The 14,833-nt window shown below is 56.2% G+C and overlaps 1 protein-coding gene across 1 annotated transcript; it reads right to left on the bottom strand.

Annotated features, from left to right (window-relative positions):
• Nucleotides 1-7,113: 7,113 nt before the first annotated feature.
• On the bottom strand, nucleotides 7,114-10,501 carry Arid3a (AT-rich interaction domain 3A). Its single transcript, XM_051139641.1, has 4 exons — nucleotides 10,426-10,501; nucleotides 10,165-10,237; nucleotides 7,955-8,138; nucleotides 7,114-7,623 (listed from the first exon to the last, which is right to left on the bottom strand). Exons 2-4 carry the CDS (start codon nucleotides 10,175-10,177, stop codon nucleotides 7,329-7,331), a joined length of 492 nt encoding a protein of 163 aa, XP_050995598.1. The 5' UTR covers nucleotides 10,178-10,237; nucleotides 10,426-10,501; the 3' UTR covers nucleotides 7,114-7,328.
• Nucleotides 10,502-14,833: the final 4,332 nt, after the last annotated feature.

Below are 14,833 nucleotides of genomic sequence, written 5' to 3'. Positions count from 1 at the left end.
AGTCCAGTTGTGTAGGCCTTACAGACAAAGGCCACACGTGGGCGTTCAGGACCACCCAGCTGCCAGACCGCTAAGAAAACAGAGGGTACAACAAATGATTGGGGAGCCAAATCAGAGGAAACTGAGGCAAGAACACCCTTATGCCCCCATAGAGAAGCCCCACTGTCATTCTGTCAGTGCCCATGCAACTCCTGTGTGCACTTTCTCCCTGGTGAGCTCCACACACCAGCCCACCATCTGGGGACTTTTCAGAGAGAAAGGACAGAGGACCCCACAAGGAGGAAGGTCCAGCTGACTCCCGCCCCCCCCTCCAGAATTCTGTTCTGCCAGTCAGAATAGTCTTGTGGGTCCCTGGGTGGGATAGCCGCAGGGCCCCCCAGAAGTTGCACAGAGCTGTGCGGCCTCAGGGTCATTCAGTTTCTTTCTCTGGCCAAGGAGTGAGAGAAGTGGGACCAGCCGAGCCAGTTTCTCTGAAATACACCTTGGAAAAATAAATAAACAAACAAACAAATGAATAAATTGCTGGCTCTTTATTCCCTCCAGGCGGGTGTTAGGGGCAGGTGGGTGACATACACGTGTAAAATGCTGGTTTCAGGGGCCAGTAGGAGCCAGGCAGCTGCTGTCAGCAACATAGGGAGGGGCCAGCCCTGGTCAGAGCAGGCAGGATGAAGAGTCAGATGGCTGAGGTCTGGGCCCGTCCACCTGGCCTCAATTACCTTGAGTCATGCAGTCTCCTGAGTGCCCTGGGCGTTGGGGCTGACATTCAGGGACCCTCTCCACCTATCAAGGTCCACCCAGGGACCCTCTCTCTCTGGTGCCCACTGTGAAGTGGCCAAGCTGGGTGTGGCAGCACAGCCTCTGATCGCATCTCTTGGAAGCAGAAGGTACTAACACCCCAGAGCCTGGGGAGAAAGGGGGCAAGTGTTCCGTCTCCAGGAGGCTGCCAGGAGCTCCGGCCCCTGGGGGGACAGTAGGGCGCATGCTTGCGTGCATGGACAGTAGGGCGTGAGAGGGACAGACAGTAGGGCATGTGTGGGTGGGGCAGTAGGGCGTGTGGGTGGGTGGGGGACAGTAGGGCATATGGGTGTGTGTGTGGGGGAGGGACAGTAGGGCCTGGGGGGGGGCAAGACACGGGTGGGGATGGGAAGCCCATGGGAGTTAGTTGACTTCAGAGAGAGGCTCCACCTGGCTGCCGGGAGGAAGAGAGAGGTGTGAGTGTCACATGCAATTAGCCCAGGGGACAAAGATGGAATGATGGTGTCCCAGGGGGAGCGGAGGGTGGGGACAGAAGGGACTGGGTCCCAGATGGGAGGCAGAAGGGGAAGGCATGCACGGTGACAGCCTGCGCAAAGGTCCTGAGGCAGGCCAAGCTAAGAGCGTGGGTCACACCTTTAGCCCGGGTTCCTGGAAGGCAGAGGCATGTGAACTTGACTTCGCAGTGATGAGACCCTGTCTCAAAAGAATATGCTCACCGTATAGTGTGTGAAATTCTCAAATAGCGAAGCTTTTGGTTTTTGTTTTTATGCAAGGCAGGGAGATGGCTTAGCAGGCAGGGAACCCGCAGCCGCCGCCCCAGTGACCCGAGTTCAGTCCCAGCTGAAGGAGAGAACCAACTTCCAGAAGCCGTGCTCGACACCCACGGTGACACCCTGCACCCAACACACACCGTACAGACGTGAAGGGGAAACAGAGCCCAGAGAGGCAGACCCTCCCCCACAGGCCATGAGCTCACATCCCCCCAGTGTGTGTCCCATGGGGTCCCCTCCACACACCCGGGAGGCTCTTCCGCACCCACCAAAACCAAACCCCGAAAACCACTATGGAGCCGCTCTTTCACAGAAGTGTCTCAGCTCTTTAATCACACGGATTTACAGGGTTACAATCGAGTTAAATATTTCTGAGGTTTAAATACAATCCACAACAAGGTCATAAAATGTAAACTTTCAGGTTTTTTTTTTTAATTTCAAAAAAAAAAAAAAAATCACACCTTTTTTTTCCCCCGGTTGTCTGAGTTTTCCTGTTAATAGTTGAATTTTCCTGAATGTTCCGCACAGCTGTGACCATCGCAGGCCACGGCCTAGGCGGGAACTGACCCTGAGGCCAGACCAGAGGTAGAAGAGAGTTTTTCCTTTTATTTATTTTTTTTAAATTTTTTTTATTTTTAAAAATCCACTTATTTTTTTCATTTTACCTGAGTTCCTGTGAGACCCCCACATTGTCGGACAAGCCCCTCCCACCCTAAGAAACTGAAAATTTCACTTTCCTCACAAAACAGCTCAGCTCACACTTACTTACTCAGAAGAAAAAATAAAATCCACAAAAGCCGAAATTATGTGGGAGTGGGAAAAAAATGAAGTGTATAAAAATGCTAAAAAAGGAAAAAACAAAACAAAACAAAACAACAACCCACAGACTATACAGATGTTTAACTCTCAGAAAACACTAACCCAGCTGTCCCCAAGCCCATCCCCACCGACCCACTCACTGCAGCCGGACAGACAGACAGACAGACAGACAGACACACAGCCCGATGGCCAACAGAAGGGCTACCAGGAAGGTTCTAGAAGCAGCCTGCGCCTGCCCTTCCACCCTCTTTGCCCTGAGTCTGGGGTCTCGCCTGGCCCACGCCAAGCCCTGAGGTGCCAGGTGGAGAGAGACCGAGTCCAGCCCTGTCCCCACTCCAATCTGCATGAGTGCTAACTGAACCCAATGCCAAGGGCTAGATGGGGCAACTGAGGCACAGATAGGGCCATAGAGGGCCACCGAGTGTGTCCAGCAGAGGACACCCCCCTTTACAATCACAGAGCTGTGGTGGGCAAGTCCCCTGAGTTAGGATCCGGTCGGTGCTTTACGGCCACTCACAGAGCTCCAGATACAAGTGAGCACCAGGACACCAAGTCCCCACTGGGATTAAGCAGGTGACCACACAGAAATGGGTGACCTGGGCGCATTTCTTTTTTCTTTTCTTTTCTTTTTTTTTTTTTTTTTTTTTTGCTTTTTGGCATCAAAAGACCTGAGGTAGAAAGAGACATGCCTTGGATGTGCCCACCAAGGCGACCCCCTCAGAGACATCCCCCCTTTGCGCCCTGGGACACAGGAGGCTGGCTGCCGTCTCCCTGAGCCAGTTCCCCATAGAGGCCGACTTTGGACAGACTTACCAGAAGGGCAGACAAGGACCCCTCAAAACCCGTGACCAGGAATGATTGTGCGGCTAAGACAGTCGCCCCAAGATGGGGCAGGTAGAAGCTTCCAGAAGGAAGAGTTGAGGCCCCCCCCCACCTCCAAGCCAGGCAACACCCTCCTCCTGGGAGGATAGAGAGGGGACACGCTGACAACCCTGAGACAGAGGACCAGAGAGGGTCAGATCCCACAGCCTACACTGGGAAGAGGAGCAGGAGGGGCTGACGGACAAGCAGCTCGCAGCCCCCAGCACCTACTGCAGTCCTAGCCCAGGAAAGTCCACACTGCCCCCTTGGGGAAGGTGACCAAGGCCGAGGCCAGGACCAGTCCTCCAACACAGCACATTTCTGCAAGGTGGCTCCAGCCAAAATGAAATGCAAGTTTCTCTCTCTCCTCTCCCTCTCTCAAAGACAGGGTCTCACTGTGTAGCCCTGGGTGGCTTGGAATTTGCAATATAGACCAGACTAGCCTACTCACAGTGTGCTGGGATTAAAAGTATGCGCCACCACCTTGTCTTATTTTGCTTGAGACAGAGTCTCAAGGAGCCCAGGCTGGCCTCAGTCTGCATATGAAGCCAAGGATGGCCCTGAACTCTGAACTCTCTCTCTCTCTCTCTCTCTCTCTCTCTCTCTCTCTCTCTCTCTCTCTCTCTCTCGATCCTCCTAGGACTTGGGACAACAGGCCTGTGCCAGGATGCCCAGTTTGGCTGGACCATGGGACGGAGACGCCAGACCTCTGGCTGACGTACTGTGACATTCAGGTGCTGCCCCAGCAAGGGGACTGACAAAGACAGAAAGAGAGATGGGGACACACGAGGGATCGGGCATGACTCAGCCCAGATCCTTGCCCTCAGCTAGGCCTGCTGCACTGGTCTTGTCTCCCCTGAAGGAGCCCACCCAGGCAAAGAGAATCCAGCACCTTCATCCCTGAGATGCACGAGGCCACTGCATTCCATGTGCTGCTCCCCTACCCGTTTCTAGAACATTCTGTGCCCTGGGTAAGCAATCCAGGTCCCTGAATGAAGGAGGCAGTGGACAGGGCCCAGCCTGAGAGAAGTGTGGACAGTGCTGAGAGCCTGCATTGCCTGACTGAGTGGCTCCCAGGACAGTGCAGAGGCTGTGGGGTGACAGGGGTGGGGACTCTAGCTGGTAGTTTGCTTCTTCTTTTTTTTTTTTTTTTTAAAGTCTGTTTCCCTGAATGAACACAAATATATAGATATACAGATAGGCTCTCCCTAAAATCCCCACCCTCAAGAATAAAATAGAATATTTACAAAATCGGAAACCCCAAAACCTTAAAAAATAAGTCGCGTCTGAACGTCGAGCTCTCATTTAAAAAAAGGAAAAAATTCATAGCTTCCGAGGAGAATAAAAGAAAACAGCGCTCCTGGCTCCAGTTGGTTGCTTTGCCCAGAAGGAACCATGGTTAAGGACTGAGGAAGACAAAAGAAGAAGAAGAAAAGAAAGGGAAAAAAAAAAAAAAAAGAAAGAGAAATGAGAACACACAGTTCCGGGATTGATGAGGTAAATGCTAGAACTGGGCTGGTCAAGCCCAACCCCCCATGGAGGCCTCTGGGAAGGTTGCCTTGGTGGCCCTTGTCAAACCCACTTCTCGGAGTCCCCGAACCTGAGAGATTCAAGTGTCCTTCGCTTTGCCCTGATATTTATTCATCTGTTTGTATCTATCTATCTATCTCTCTATATATGCATATATATTTTTTTTCTTTCTCTCCTTTTTGGCATCAGTGTGGCTCCTTGGGAATCTGCCTGGCCCCGCTGGGATTCTATGGATGTCCCAGGTCCCCTGGTGGCTGTGTGGTCCCCGTGGCAGGCATGGCGGGCGGCAGCAACGTGTCTTGGTTTCCTTTAAGGCAAGGAGTTATTTGAGGTAGAAGACGTGGGGGGCGCAGTCACCCCGGCTAGCCCCACCTGGCTGCCACCGCTGGTGCTGCCGCTGGCTCCTGTCCGGTTACCCACTGTGTTGCTGGTGCTCATGCTGCCGATGGCACCTTTGCTGGGGGCGGAGGGTGGCGTGGGGGGCGGTGGCTGTGCAAACAGCACCCCTGGGACAGAGAGAGACAAAGGAAGGGACATGTCACAGGGCTGGGCAGACGGGTGCGGCCCAGGCTGCGGCTCCTGTAGGCCCTGGCAGCAGAGCCACGGGCCAGGCTGTGGCCTCACCTGTGTACACGATGCCGTTCATCTCCACTGACATGCTAATACTGTTGCTGCCGTTGGCACTGGTTGCACTCCCGGCTGAGTTCTGGCCACTCTCTGGGGCTGTGGGGGGCAAGAGATCCACCATCCAGGTCAGAGGTAACCCTGGGGAGTGGCCTGCCTCCTGCCTACCTCCTCTAGAAGGCCTTCTCAACCCTTTTTGTGGGGTTATTTCATTTATTCATTCATTCATTCATTCACCCTCTTGTTTTGGTTTGCTTTTTCGAGACAGGGTCTCTCTGTGTAGCCCTGTCTGTCGTGGACTCACTTTGTAGACCAGGCTGGTCTTGAACTCACAGAGATCCGCCTGCCTCTGCCTCCCGAGTGCTGGGATTAAAGGTGCGCCTTAAAGGTGTGCGCCACCACGCCCGGCTTTCCTCCACCCTCTTATCATTCATTTGTTTATTATTATGACCCAGGCGCCACTATGTAGCTCAGGCTAGCCTTGACCTCCTCCTGGGATAACAGGTGTGCAGCAGCGCCACCTGTGAGCCCAAGCACCCCATGTGAAACAGATCCCCATCAACACGGCAGCGTGCGGAGTCCCAGCTAGACAGACTCGGTCTTTCGAGTACTAGCCCCGAAGGCCACTCTTCTGGTGGTGTGATGGAGTTACCTGCCCCTTTCAGACTCAGGCGGGACGCCAAGGCACCCGTCCTGCCCCGCACACACGGAACGTGGCGACGTTGCGAGCTCTCGGTACCTTGGCTGTTGATCCGGATGCTCATCGGCAGCTGGGCCGTCATGGCCAGGAAGTTTTGCTGCAGAGCTCGATGCATGAACCGCTGCTGCTCATCAGCAACCAGGGCCATCTTCTTCTCGGGCGGCTCCGTGGAGTCCAGCTTCTCCCGGAGTTGCTCCAGGGCGGCTGCCTGGGCCGCGACCGCCGCCTGGGCTGCGGCTGCTTGAACAGCAGCTGCCTGGGCCGCCACAACAGGATGGCCGGCCAAAGACACAGGCAGGCGGCCTGACACAGCCATGGGCATGGCTGACTCTTCCTCTGCAGTTGGGAGAAGAGCAGATGGTCAGCGGGGGACCTGGGGGGGAGCTGGCTTTGCCACCACCAAGGTGAGAGGTGAGCAGATGTCTACACCCCCTGCACCTCAGATTTGTTTTTGAGAGTCTCATGTAGTCTAGGTTGACTTTGAACTCCTGATCAACTGCTCAAGTACTGGGATGAGAGATGACGCGGTGTTGAGGTGGCACCTAGGGCTCTGGCCCATTAAGCAAATGCTGCACCCACCAAACTACCACCTCAGCGGACAAGAGGGCTGACAATGACCCAACTGGGGGGTCCACACAAGCGGGGACACCCTGAGAACGTGCGGGTCTGGGCTGTGCGCTTGCTGGGGACGTCATACACAGGACGCCTCCCAACACCGTTACAGAAGCCGGGCAGCTTCCCACCTCTGATTCACAAGCCAGGCTCAGAAAGGATTAATGAGTTGCTCAGGGGTACCCCCCAGCGTTAGACTCAGTGTGGTTCAAGGGTCAATGTGTCATGATCGACACTGCACATGTCTGCTGGGTCTGGTATGTGCCAAAGGTCTCCAGAGCTTAGAAGGAAACAGAAGCGACAAGTTAGCAATGTTTGCCACGCACAAGACACGGGTGCTATGATTGATTAGTGATGCCAGGTTTAGAAAGGGGTACAGTACTCGGTTAATAATGTCTGCCCTACTGCAGACATAAAAAAAAAAAAAGAATAGAACTCAATTAGTAAAGTCTGCCGCAGGCAATAGATAGATAAATCATGCACATCATATCTGAGGCATATTTGTTTTGGCAAAGAACTGGGGAATGAAGATTAGTGATGTCTTTCTGCTTCATGGGGGAGGGGGTTTAGAGAGCAGGGATTGACTAGTAATGTCTGCCTTGGGAACAGCCACTGATGAACAGGAGAATTCTTTTACACTAATGGATTTATCATGGTTACAGGGAGAAATAAAGGGATAACCTCTTCCCCTCACATGATTCACCTTTCTTAATCTTGGGCGCCGGGGTGATGGAGCTGCCATTGGTGCTGGCGGCGAGGCCCAAAGAAGACACTGGTAGCTTGGGCGAGGATAGCATGCTGTGGGCTCCGCTGGGTGAGTAGGCAAAGAGCGAGCCCCCAAAGCTCTGGCGCCTGCCCTCGCGACGGTTGCTGTCGATGGCAGCCTGGAGCTCGTTGGGGCTGCTCAGGCCTCGCCTCTCACACTCATAGGGGTAAAGATACTTCATGTACCTGTGGGCAGGGGAAGGGGATGGCACCGGAGGCAAAACCAGGGGCAGCGCCACAAGCTCAGGGAAGGGACGCGCACTATCTCAGGAGACAGACGGAGGTCTGTCTGAGGAGGAAGGTGAGAGGCTATCTCAGAACACAGGTGAGGAGCTGTCTTAGGTCAGAGGTGGTGGGCTATCTCAGGAGGGAGGTGGCAGGCTATCTGAGGAGAAGCGAGCTATCTCAGGGGGAGGTGGTGGTCTATTTCAGGAAGCCTGTGAGCTATCTGAGGGGGAGGTGGCGGGCTATCTGAGGAGGCGGGGCAGGGGCAGCCCCCCGCACCCCCCAGACTCACTGAGTCCGCAGCGTGAAGGCTGCGCTGGTGATGGAGGTCGGCAGGTTCAGCCCCTTGGTGATCTCCCGCCACAGCTTCTTGTTAATGACCTCCACCAGGCCGCCCTTCTCCGTCACCAGCACGTACAGCATGAACAGGTCGAGGACCTGCTTGGCCATGATGGGGATGCGGTTCACTGGCGTGCCTGAGGGACGTCAGGGAGGAGCTGCTTGAGGGCAGGCGCCGCTGCACCTGGCGGGGCTCAGGCAGGGGGAGCCTGGCATCATGGCCACCGCCCGCCGAACACTCATCCTGGGCAACACGCCCGTTGCACGCACAGGCACGCTGGGCCTTACAGGTGAGGAGTGCCACCCCTCCCCTCCCCAACTCCACACCAGGACTGTCCGTGTGGCGGTTGCGTAGGTTAACTCCCCCTAACCCTTCCTAGAGCAGCATTGCCCTCAGGCGACGTCCCTGCTTGCCTCAGTTTCCCCAAGAGAAGCCCACGCTCACTGGCAAAACAGACAGCAGGGCCTCCCCGGGAGGGAGTTAGAAGGGAGAGGCCAGCGGCCATGCTGGGGACACACGGGAGTCTCCAGGGTGCTGGGTATTCCCACTCCACGTCTCCAACAACAGTAGCTGCCAAAACAACCACAAAGCATCCCCAGAGGCCTCCCTGCCTCCACCCTCCCCAGAGTGGCAGACTCCAGTGGGGGCGGGGGTGGCTCAGCTAATAGGAGTGGCAGTTTAAGAAGCAGGAGCCACCTGGTGACACCCCCACCAGCCCCCCTCCGTCCCGGCCTCCTGTTCATCCCTCTACACCTCACCTCCCAGAACCTCCATCCCCAAACTTGCTACACACAGGGTCCTGAACCCTTCATAGGCACCCCACGCCCAGCTCAGAGCTGGGTCTCACGCGCGCACGTGCCAGCTGGCTTAGGAAGGGCCCTCAAGACCCAGCCTGGCACACAGCAGGTGTCCAACAGAGAAGCCTGGAGCCTGACAGGCCTCAACCCCAGCCACAGATCCGCTGACCAGTCCAGCCTGTCTCCTGCCGGGGAAGCTGAGGCCCTGGGGCCTGGCTTGACAGGGGACTCCACGGACCCAGCAAGCAGGCACTGGGAGACACTTTCCCTACGTCTAATTAGCAAACACTCCCCAGGTCAGGGGGACCCCGCGATGGCCACGTAGAGGTGGATCTCAAACCCACTGCCCTGTTCAATGGCCCTAGTGGGAGACCAGGAGGCAGGCAGGCCAGTCTGGTAGAGGAGGAAGTTTATATAAAGTCTGGGAGCGAGATGAGAAAGGGTGAGGAAGATGGCAGGGGCACAGGCAAGACATCTCCTCCATTTCCTGTCTCCAGAGAATTCTGAGAGAAACTTGTTTCAAGGTCTCTGCTTTTTGCTGCGAAGGAGCAGGGGTCATCTCTCCCTCCCAAAGAAGGGCCCGGTGGGCAAGTAGGTGGTTCTGACAGGGCGAGAGATGGCGGTTTGAATTCCAGTTCCTAATTTCCAGAGGCCTCAGAACAAAGTGCCAGACCGGGCAGGGACGTGGGGTTCTGAGGGATGTGGAGGAGTTGGTTGGCTTGACATGGTGAAGGAGGCCCTGTCTGATGCGGACTTTCACAGCCCTTCGTGCTCAGTGGCTATACTGCAGCATTGAGGTGCCCGACTTGCTGACCCGTGATGGTGGGGGCGGGGGTGGCGTGTAGGAGGGTCAGTGCTGGCCTAGAGGCAGCTGGAGGCCTCTTGCTGTGTCTGGGGGGTGGGGGGCTGGGCCAGGTGGGGCAGTGCGATAACCCTGGGACACGGGAGGGCAGCAGGGCTGGACCCTGCTCCACCCTGACACGGAGGGGTTAATCTCAGAGGCCACAGTAACCCCTTTCTTGGTAGCTTTCCGGTGGGTGGGCAGGCCTGAAGGCCTGTGTTTACAGAAGCCAGGGGCCCCAGCCCTGGCCGAGGCTGGCCTCGGGTCCCCTCCTCCGCCCCTTCCTGCAGCTCTGACTGAGGCCTGGAACCTCTGTGGACCTTCAGCTTCCTCCCTGAAAACACGGGCATTGTAATGACCCAGCCCCTGCTGGTCCCCCCCCCCACCCCTGCCACACGAGAGGGAGTTCTGGGGGGGGGGGTCCGAGTCCACAGCCACAGGGTTTGGGAGCCCTCCCCCACTCACAAGAGACTGGACTGTCCGGTCCCCCCATCCCTCCCGCCTGCCCTGCGAGGCGCGCTCACCCCGCTTCTGCATGAAGCTGAAAAGGTCATCCAGAAACTCCTTCCTCTTGGGGTCCGTGTCCAGTTCATAGAGCTGCGGGCAGAATGGGGATGGGTCAGCGGGTGGGAGGGACGCGGCGCCCCACCCACCCACCCACCGTGACAGGATGGGCAGTGGTAGGGTGGGGTGGGTGGCAGCAACAGGAACTCAGCTAACCCCACACACCTCAAGCTGCAGACAATGCTGGGCACCCCATACACACATATCCAGGGGTCGCTAACCAGTGCCCCCAGGAAGGGTTAGGAGCTCTGGGAAACTGAGGCACAGTGACAAGGAGAGTTGTTTAACTCTTGAGCACCCTGGAGGCTGGGGGTCTCCTTTCTCGTCTGCCGTGTAGAGTGACTAAGTGACCTTCTGCTCACCCAGGCTGCAGTGGCTGGTGGTGGTGGGGTGATGTTGGGGACTGCTGTGTCCTGGGTGCCTCTGGGTACTGGGACTCACTGACCCAGCAGGGGGAAGTGGGGCGGAGATAATTAACATGCTCAGCTGAATACCAGGCTCCAAATTAACCTCCAGGAATGCAGCCGGCTGGACTGTGGGGGGCCTTGAAACCACCAATTACACCTAGGTCTGCATAATCCATCATTTAGTACCCGAAAGCCTGGTGGGAGCCTCAGAGTGGGCAGCTGGGGCCATCCCTAGGCCACCTTTCCAACAGGCCCTGCCCTCGACTCAGTTTCCCCATCTTGTTCAGTGGAGATCATGGACGGGGTAGACGCCATCCTAGAAGGGAGCCCAGAGCCCAGGCCTCTGCTGGGTGGCCCAGCTGTCAGTAGCCCAGCTGCCCAGCTCTGTGTGCGCCCGCCCGCCCCAGCCCTGAGCCAGCCTACACCAGACTGGCCGGCCCACATTCCTAAGTCCAGGGAGGCCCACTCTCCCTCTCCAGGCTGCCTGAGGGGTGCGGGGCCTTGCAGGTAGCAGGGGCCGCCCAGCACGGGTGCCTCTCGGTGCCACACTCAAGTACTGGGCCTGGCTGGGGCCTCTGCATCTTCCCAAGGAGGCTCTGCCTTCGCTGCAGAGGGTGTGGGTCCCCCCCACACCTATGCATCACGCTGCACTTTGATTTCCTCTAGGGGCTACCTGAGGGTGGGGCGCATGGGACATGGGACCAGGGGTGTGGCCACAGCCCCAGATACTGGAGAGTCAGTAAGGACCCTCCCCTGGGAGGTAGGGGATCCCCTGTGCACACCCCAGAAGCTCATCCTAACTGCTATGGCCAAAACTCTTTCCTGGACACAGGACTCACAGGCTTAGCCCCTCCACAGCTCCTGTTAGAGCCCTCCTCCCTCAGTTTCCCTGTCTTCACTGAAAAGAACCAGACAAGTCGCTGGGTGTGGTGGCGCACGCCTTTAGTCCCCAGCACTCAGGAGGCAGAGGCAGGTGGATCGCTGTGAGTTCGAGGCCAGCCTGGTCCACAGAGCGAGTCCAGGACAGCCAAGGCTACACAGAGAGACCCTGTCTCGAAAAACCAGAAGAAAAAAAGAAGAAAGAAAAGCAAAAGACAAAAAGTGCATGGCCGTTTGAGGGTGCGGCTAAGCAGGTGGAACACTCATCCAGCACGTGCAAGGCTATGGGTACCACCCCCCAGTACCCCATAAATGGAGGAGGCATCTTAGTGGTTGCACACCTGTCCTTCCCACACTCAGGAAGGGGAGGAGAGAGGGTCGGGGTCGGGAGTTCAAAGCCAGCCTGGGCTACATGAGACCCTGTCGCAAAACAACAACTGCCACCCCAAACAAACAGTTCTATCTCGAACCTCAAAGCATTAGTGCCTCTGGGGGAACTGAGGCCCGGCTCAGCGAGTAGCTGCCTCACTAGGGAAGGCACCGCGGATGCCCATTCCCGTAGGAAGGACCAGACGGTGGCAGCACCCGGTCAGATGCCTACAGGGGACAGGACGTCAATTCAAAGCCATAACCGAGGACCCACAGGGATCCCCCGGCTGCCTGTGGGGGAAGGGCCAACAACAAAGACAGGCTGTAAAAGCCCAGGCTTTAATGGAGCTCTGGCCCTCCTTCCGGCTGGCCTCTGGGAGGGTGTGTACCACCCTGGAGAGCTGGCTCTGGGCGACAGTGTCCAGGCTCCTCTAGTCACAGGCCCAGCGCTGGGACAGGTTTTGGTCTGTTTTTCTTGTCTGAAATCAGACAGGGCACACGACAGGCGTCTAATAAATGCCCATTCGATATGCATGGTTTCTCGGGCCTTGCAGTGGGTGCTCACTCCCTGCGGCGTGGTCCTAACCCCCTCCTACTCTCTTGGCTTCATCTGCAAACTGGAAGTGTGACCTGGGACAGAGGCATACAGCAGGCACTTACTAAGTGTACACAGCCTTTCCTCGCCTTCCCTACACAAGCCATCCAAACAGTTTCTTCTCAGGAGGGGGAGCGTGTCTCCTGGTTCACACTGTCGCCTGCTCCAACCAGGAAGAACTTTTTTTGTTTGTCTGTGGGGTTTTTGTTTTTCCTTTACGGGAACCTTTCTCTCAGCTGCCTTTTTGGGGGTTTTGTTTTGAGACAGGGTCTAACCTGGAACTCCTGCCAAATAGCCTTGCGTCTACTTCCTGAGAGATGGGATGACAGGCCCCGGCCATCACCACGCCTTCTAGACCTGGCTGGCCCTGGGGCCCAGCTGCCCACAGTCACATCCCATCTGCAGGTTTCTGTTCTGACCACACCTGGAGGCCAGGGCTGTTCCCACAGGGGCCCAGGGCGGTGTCCTCAGAGCAAGGGGCCCTGGCTGTCCCCAGCCTTTAAAAAAAGACTGCTCTGTGTGTGTGTGTGTGTGTGTGTGTGTGTGTGTGTGTGTGTGTGTGTGTGTACGTACACGTGTATGGGGGGCCCCTGAGGAAACCTTTGTCCTCGAGGCTGTGGCAGCCCAGGCCCCCTGCCGGCTCCCCAGGGCTCCAAAGTCCACAGGGCCCCACCTGGGACAGGCGCCAGGTAGGGTGGACCCCAGGAACGAAGCTGGTTTAGTAGGGGCTTGGCCTGGCCCCAGCCTGGACACTCCCTACAGTCACTCAGTTTGTGGTACAGTAGGCACAGAGAGGCACACTGGAGGCGAGGTTTGACTCCCAGCTTAGCCCCCCTGGCAGATGGAACCACTTTGGTTTTTTTGTTTTGTTTTGTTTTTGTTTTTGTTTTTGAGGCAGGGGCTCTTGTAGCCCAGGATGGCCTCACTTGAAGCAATCCTATGACCTCATTCCTCACCCCCTTGGTGCTGCCCCACAGGTGGCAGCTGCCCCACCTACCCAACTGTGGAGGCGTTTGAAAGGCGCACTGGCACCTGCTGTGGGAACTCAGGCTGCTTTCCTCTTTAGTGATCAGAAAATGTGGATCAGATTTGACTCAGCAGCCCCCACTCCCAGGTGAGGGGGGAACCCAGCAAAACCATCTGGGGACACAGGGACCCTGGGGACTCTCTGCTAGCTTGGCAAGAGTGAATGTATGAATCTGCATCTCTCAGTAGAGGCCTACTCTCTGAAAGGAGCTCTTTTTTTGTTGTTTTGTTTTGTTTTTTTATTTTTCTCCCCCTAAAATTCTCTGTGAGGCCTTTGCTGTCTTGGAACTCATTCCATAGACCAGGCTGGCCTCAAAGTCACAGAGATCTGCCTGTCTTTGCCTCCCAAGTGCTGGGATTAAAGGCGAGGGCCACCATGCCTGGCGCTTTTCTTTTTTTTGACGGGGGAGGAAGTCATGAATATAAATCTCAGATCTCAGCCCCATGCTGTAGCACACGCCTTTAATCCCAGCACTGGGGAGGCAGAGGCAGGTGGATCTCTGTGAGTTCGAGGCCGGCCTGGTCTACAGAGTGAGTCCAGGACAACTGGAGCTACACAGAGAAACCCTGTCTCGAAAAACCAAAAAATAAAAAATAAAATAAAATAAATCTCAGATCTCATAAATCACACACCTCCAGCTATTTCCAGAATATTCTACCACCCAAAAAGAAACATTGTCTGCATCCTTTCTGCAGCCCCTGACACCCAGGTACCCACTTCTTGACTCTGAGGCTTTTTGTCTGGGTCTGTCGCTGACCAGTATTTTCAGGTCCCTCCATGCTGCAAAGTACAGTGGGGCATCAATCCTGTTTCTAGCTAAATAATATTCCAGTGTATGGACAGACCACACTGTGTGTCCATCATCCATCTGTCTCTGGGCTGCAGGAGCCTTTATCTCCACCACCTTCTTTGACGATTTTTTTCCCTTGAGACAGGGTTTCTCTGTGTAGCCTTGACTGTCCTGGACTCACTCTGTAGACCAGGCTGGCCTCGAACTCACAGAGATCTGCCTGCCTCTGCCCCCTCTCCCCCCGAGTGCTGGGATTACTGGCGTGTACCATGAAGGCAGGACTCTTCACAGTGTTTACAACCAACGCCCAAATACAATGGCTGGGATTCTCCTCCCTCGCCTGGATAAAACCCCTAGCATGACCAGGACCCTGCCTTCCCCCAGCGGCCAGGGATGAAGGGCTCTGAGCTCTGGAAACCTCAGGGCTGGTCCCCAGTCTCCCCCTCTTCCTCCCTGCCAGCCTCCACCGTGTTTGGCCGCCCCGCACTGGGCCTGGCCTTCGCACTGGGCCTGGCCTTCGCACTGTCTGGTCCTTCTCCTAAAACCCTGCTCCCACATCAGT

Source organism: Acomys russatus, chromosome 31, assembly GCF_903995435.1.
Source record: "Acomys russatus chromosome 31, mAcoRus1.1, whole genome shotgun sequence".
Lineage (NCBI taxonomy): Eukaryota > Metazoa > Chordata > Mammalia > Rodentia > Muridae > Acomys > Acomys russatus.
This window is presented reverse-complemented; position numbering and strand designations above follow the sequence as displayed.

Excerpts from the sequence above, each read along its gene's own strand:
- Arid3a (XM_051139641.1), bottom strand. Across the intron at positions 7,624-7,954 it reads GCCTTCACGCTGCGGACTCA|GTACATGAAGTATCTTTACC; the intron begins GTGAGTCTGGGG and ends CCCTGCCCACAG.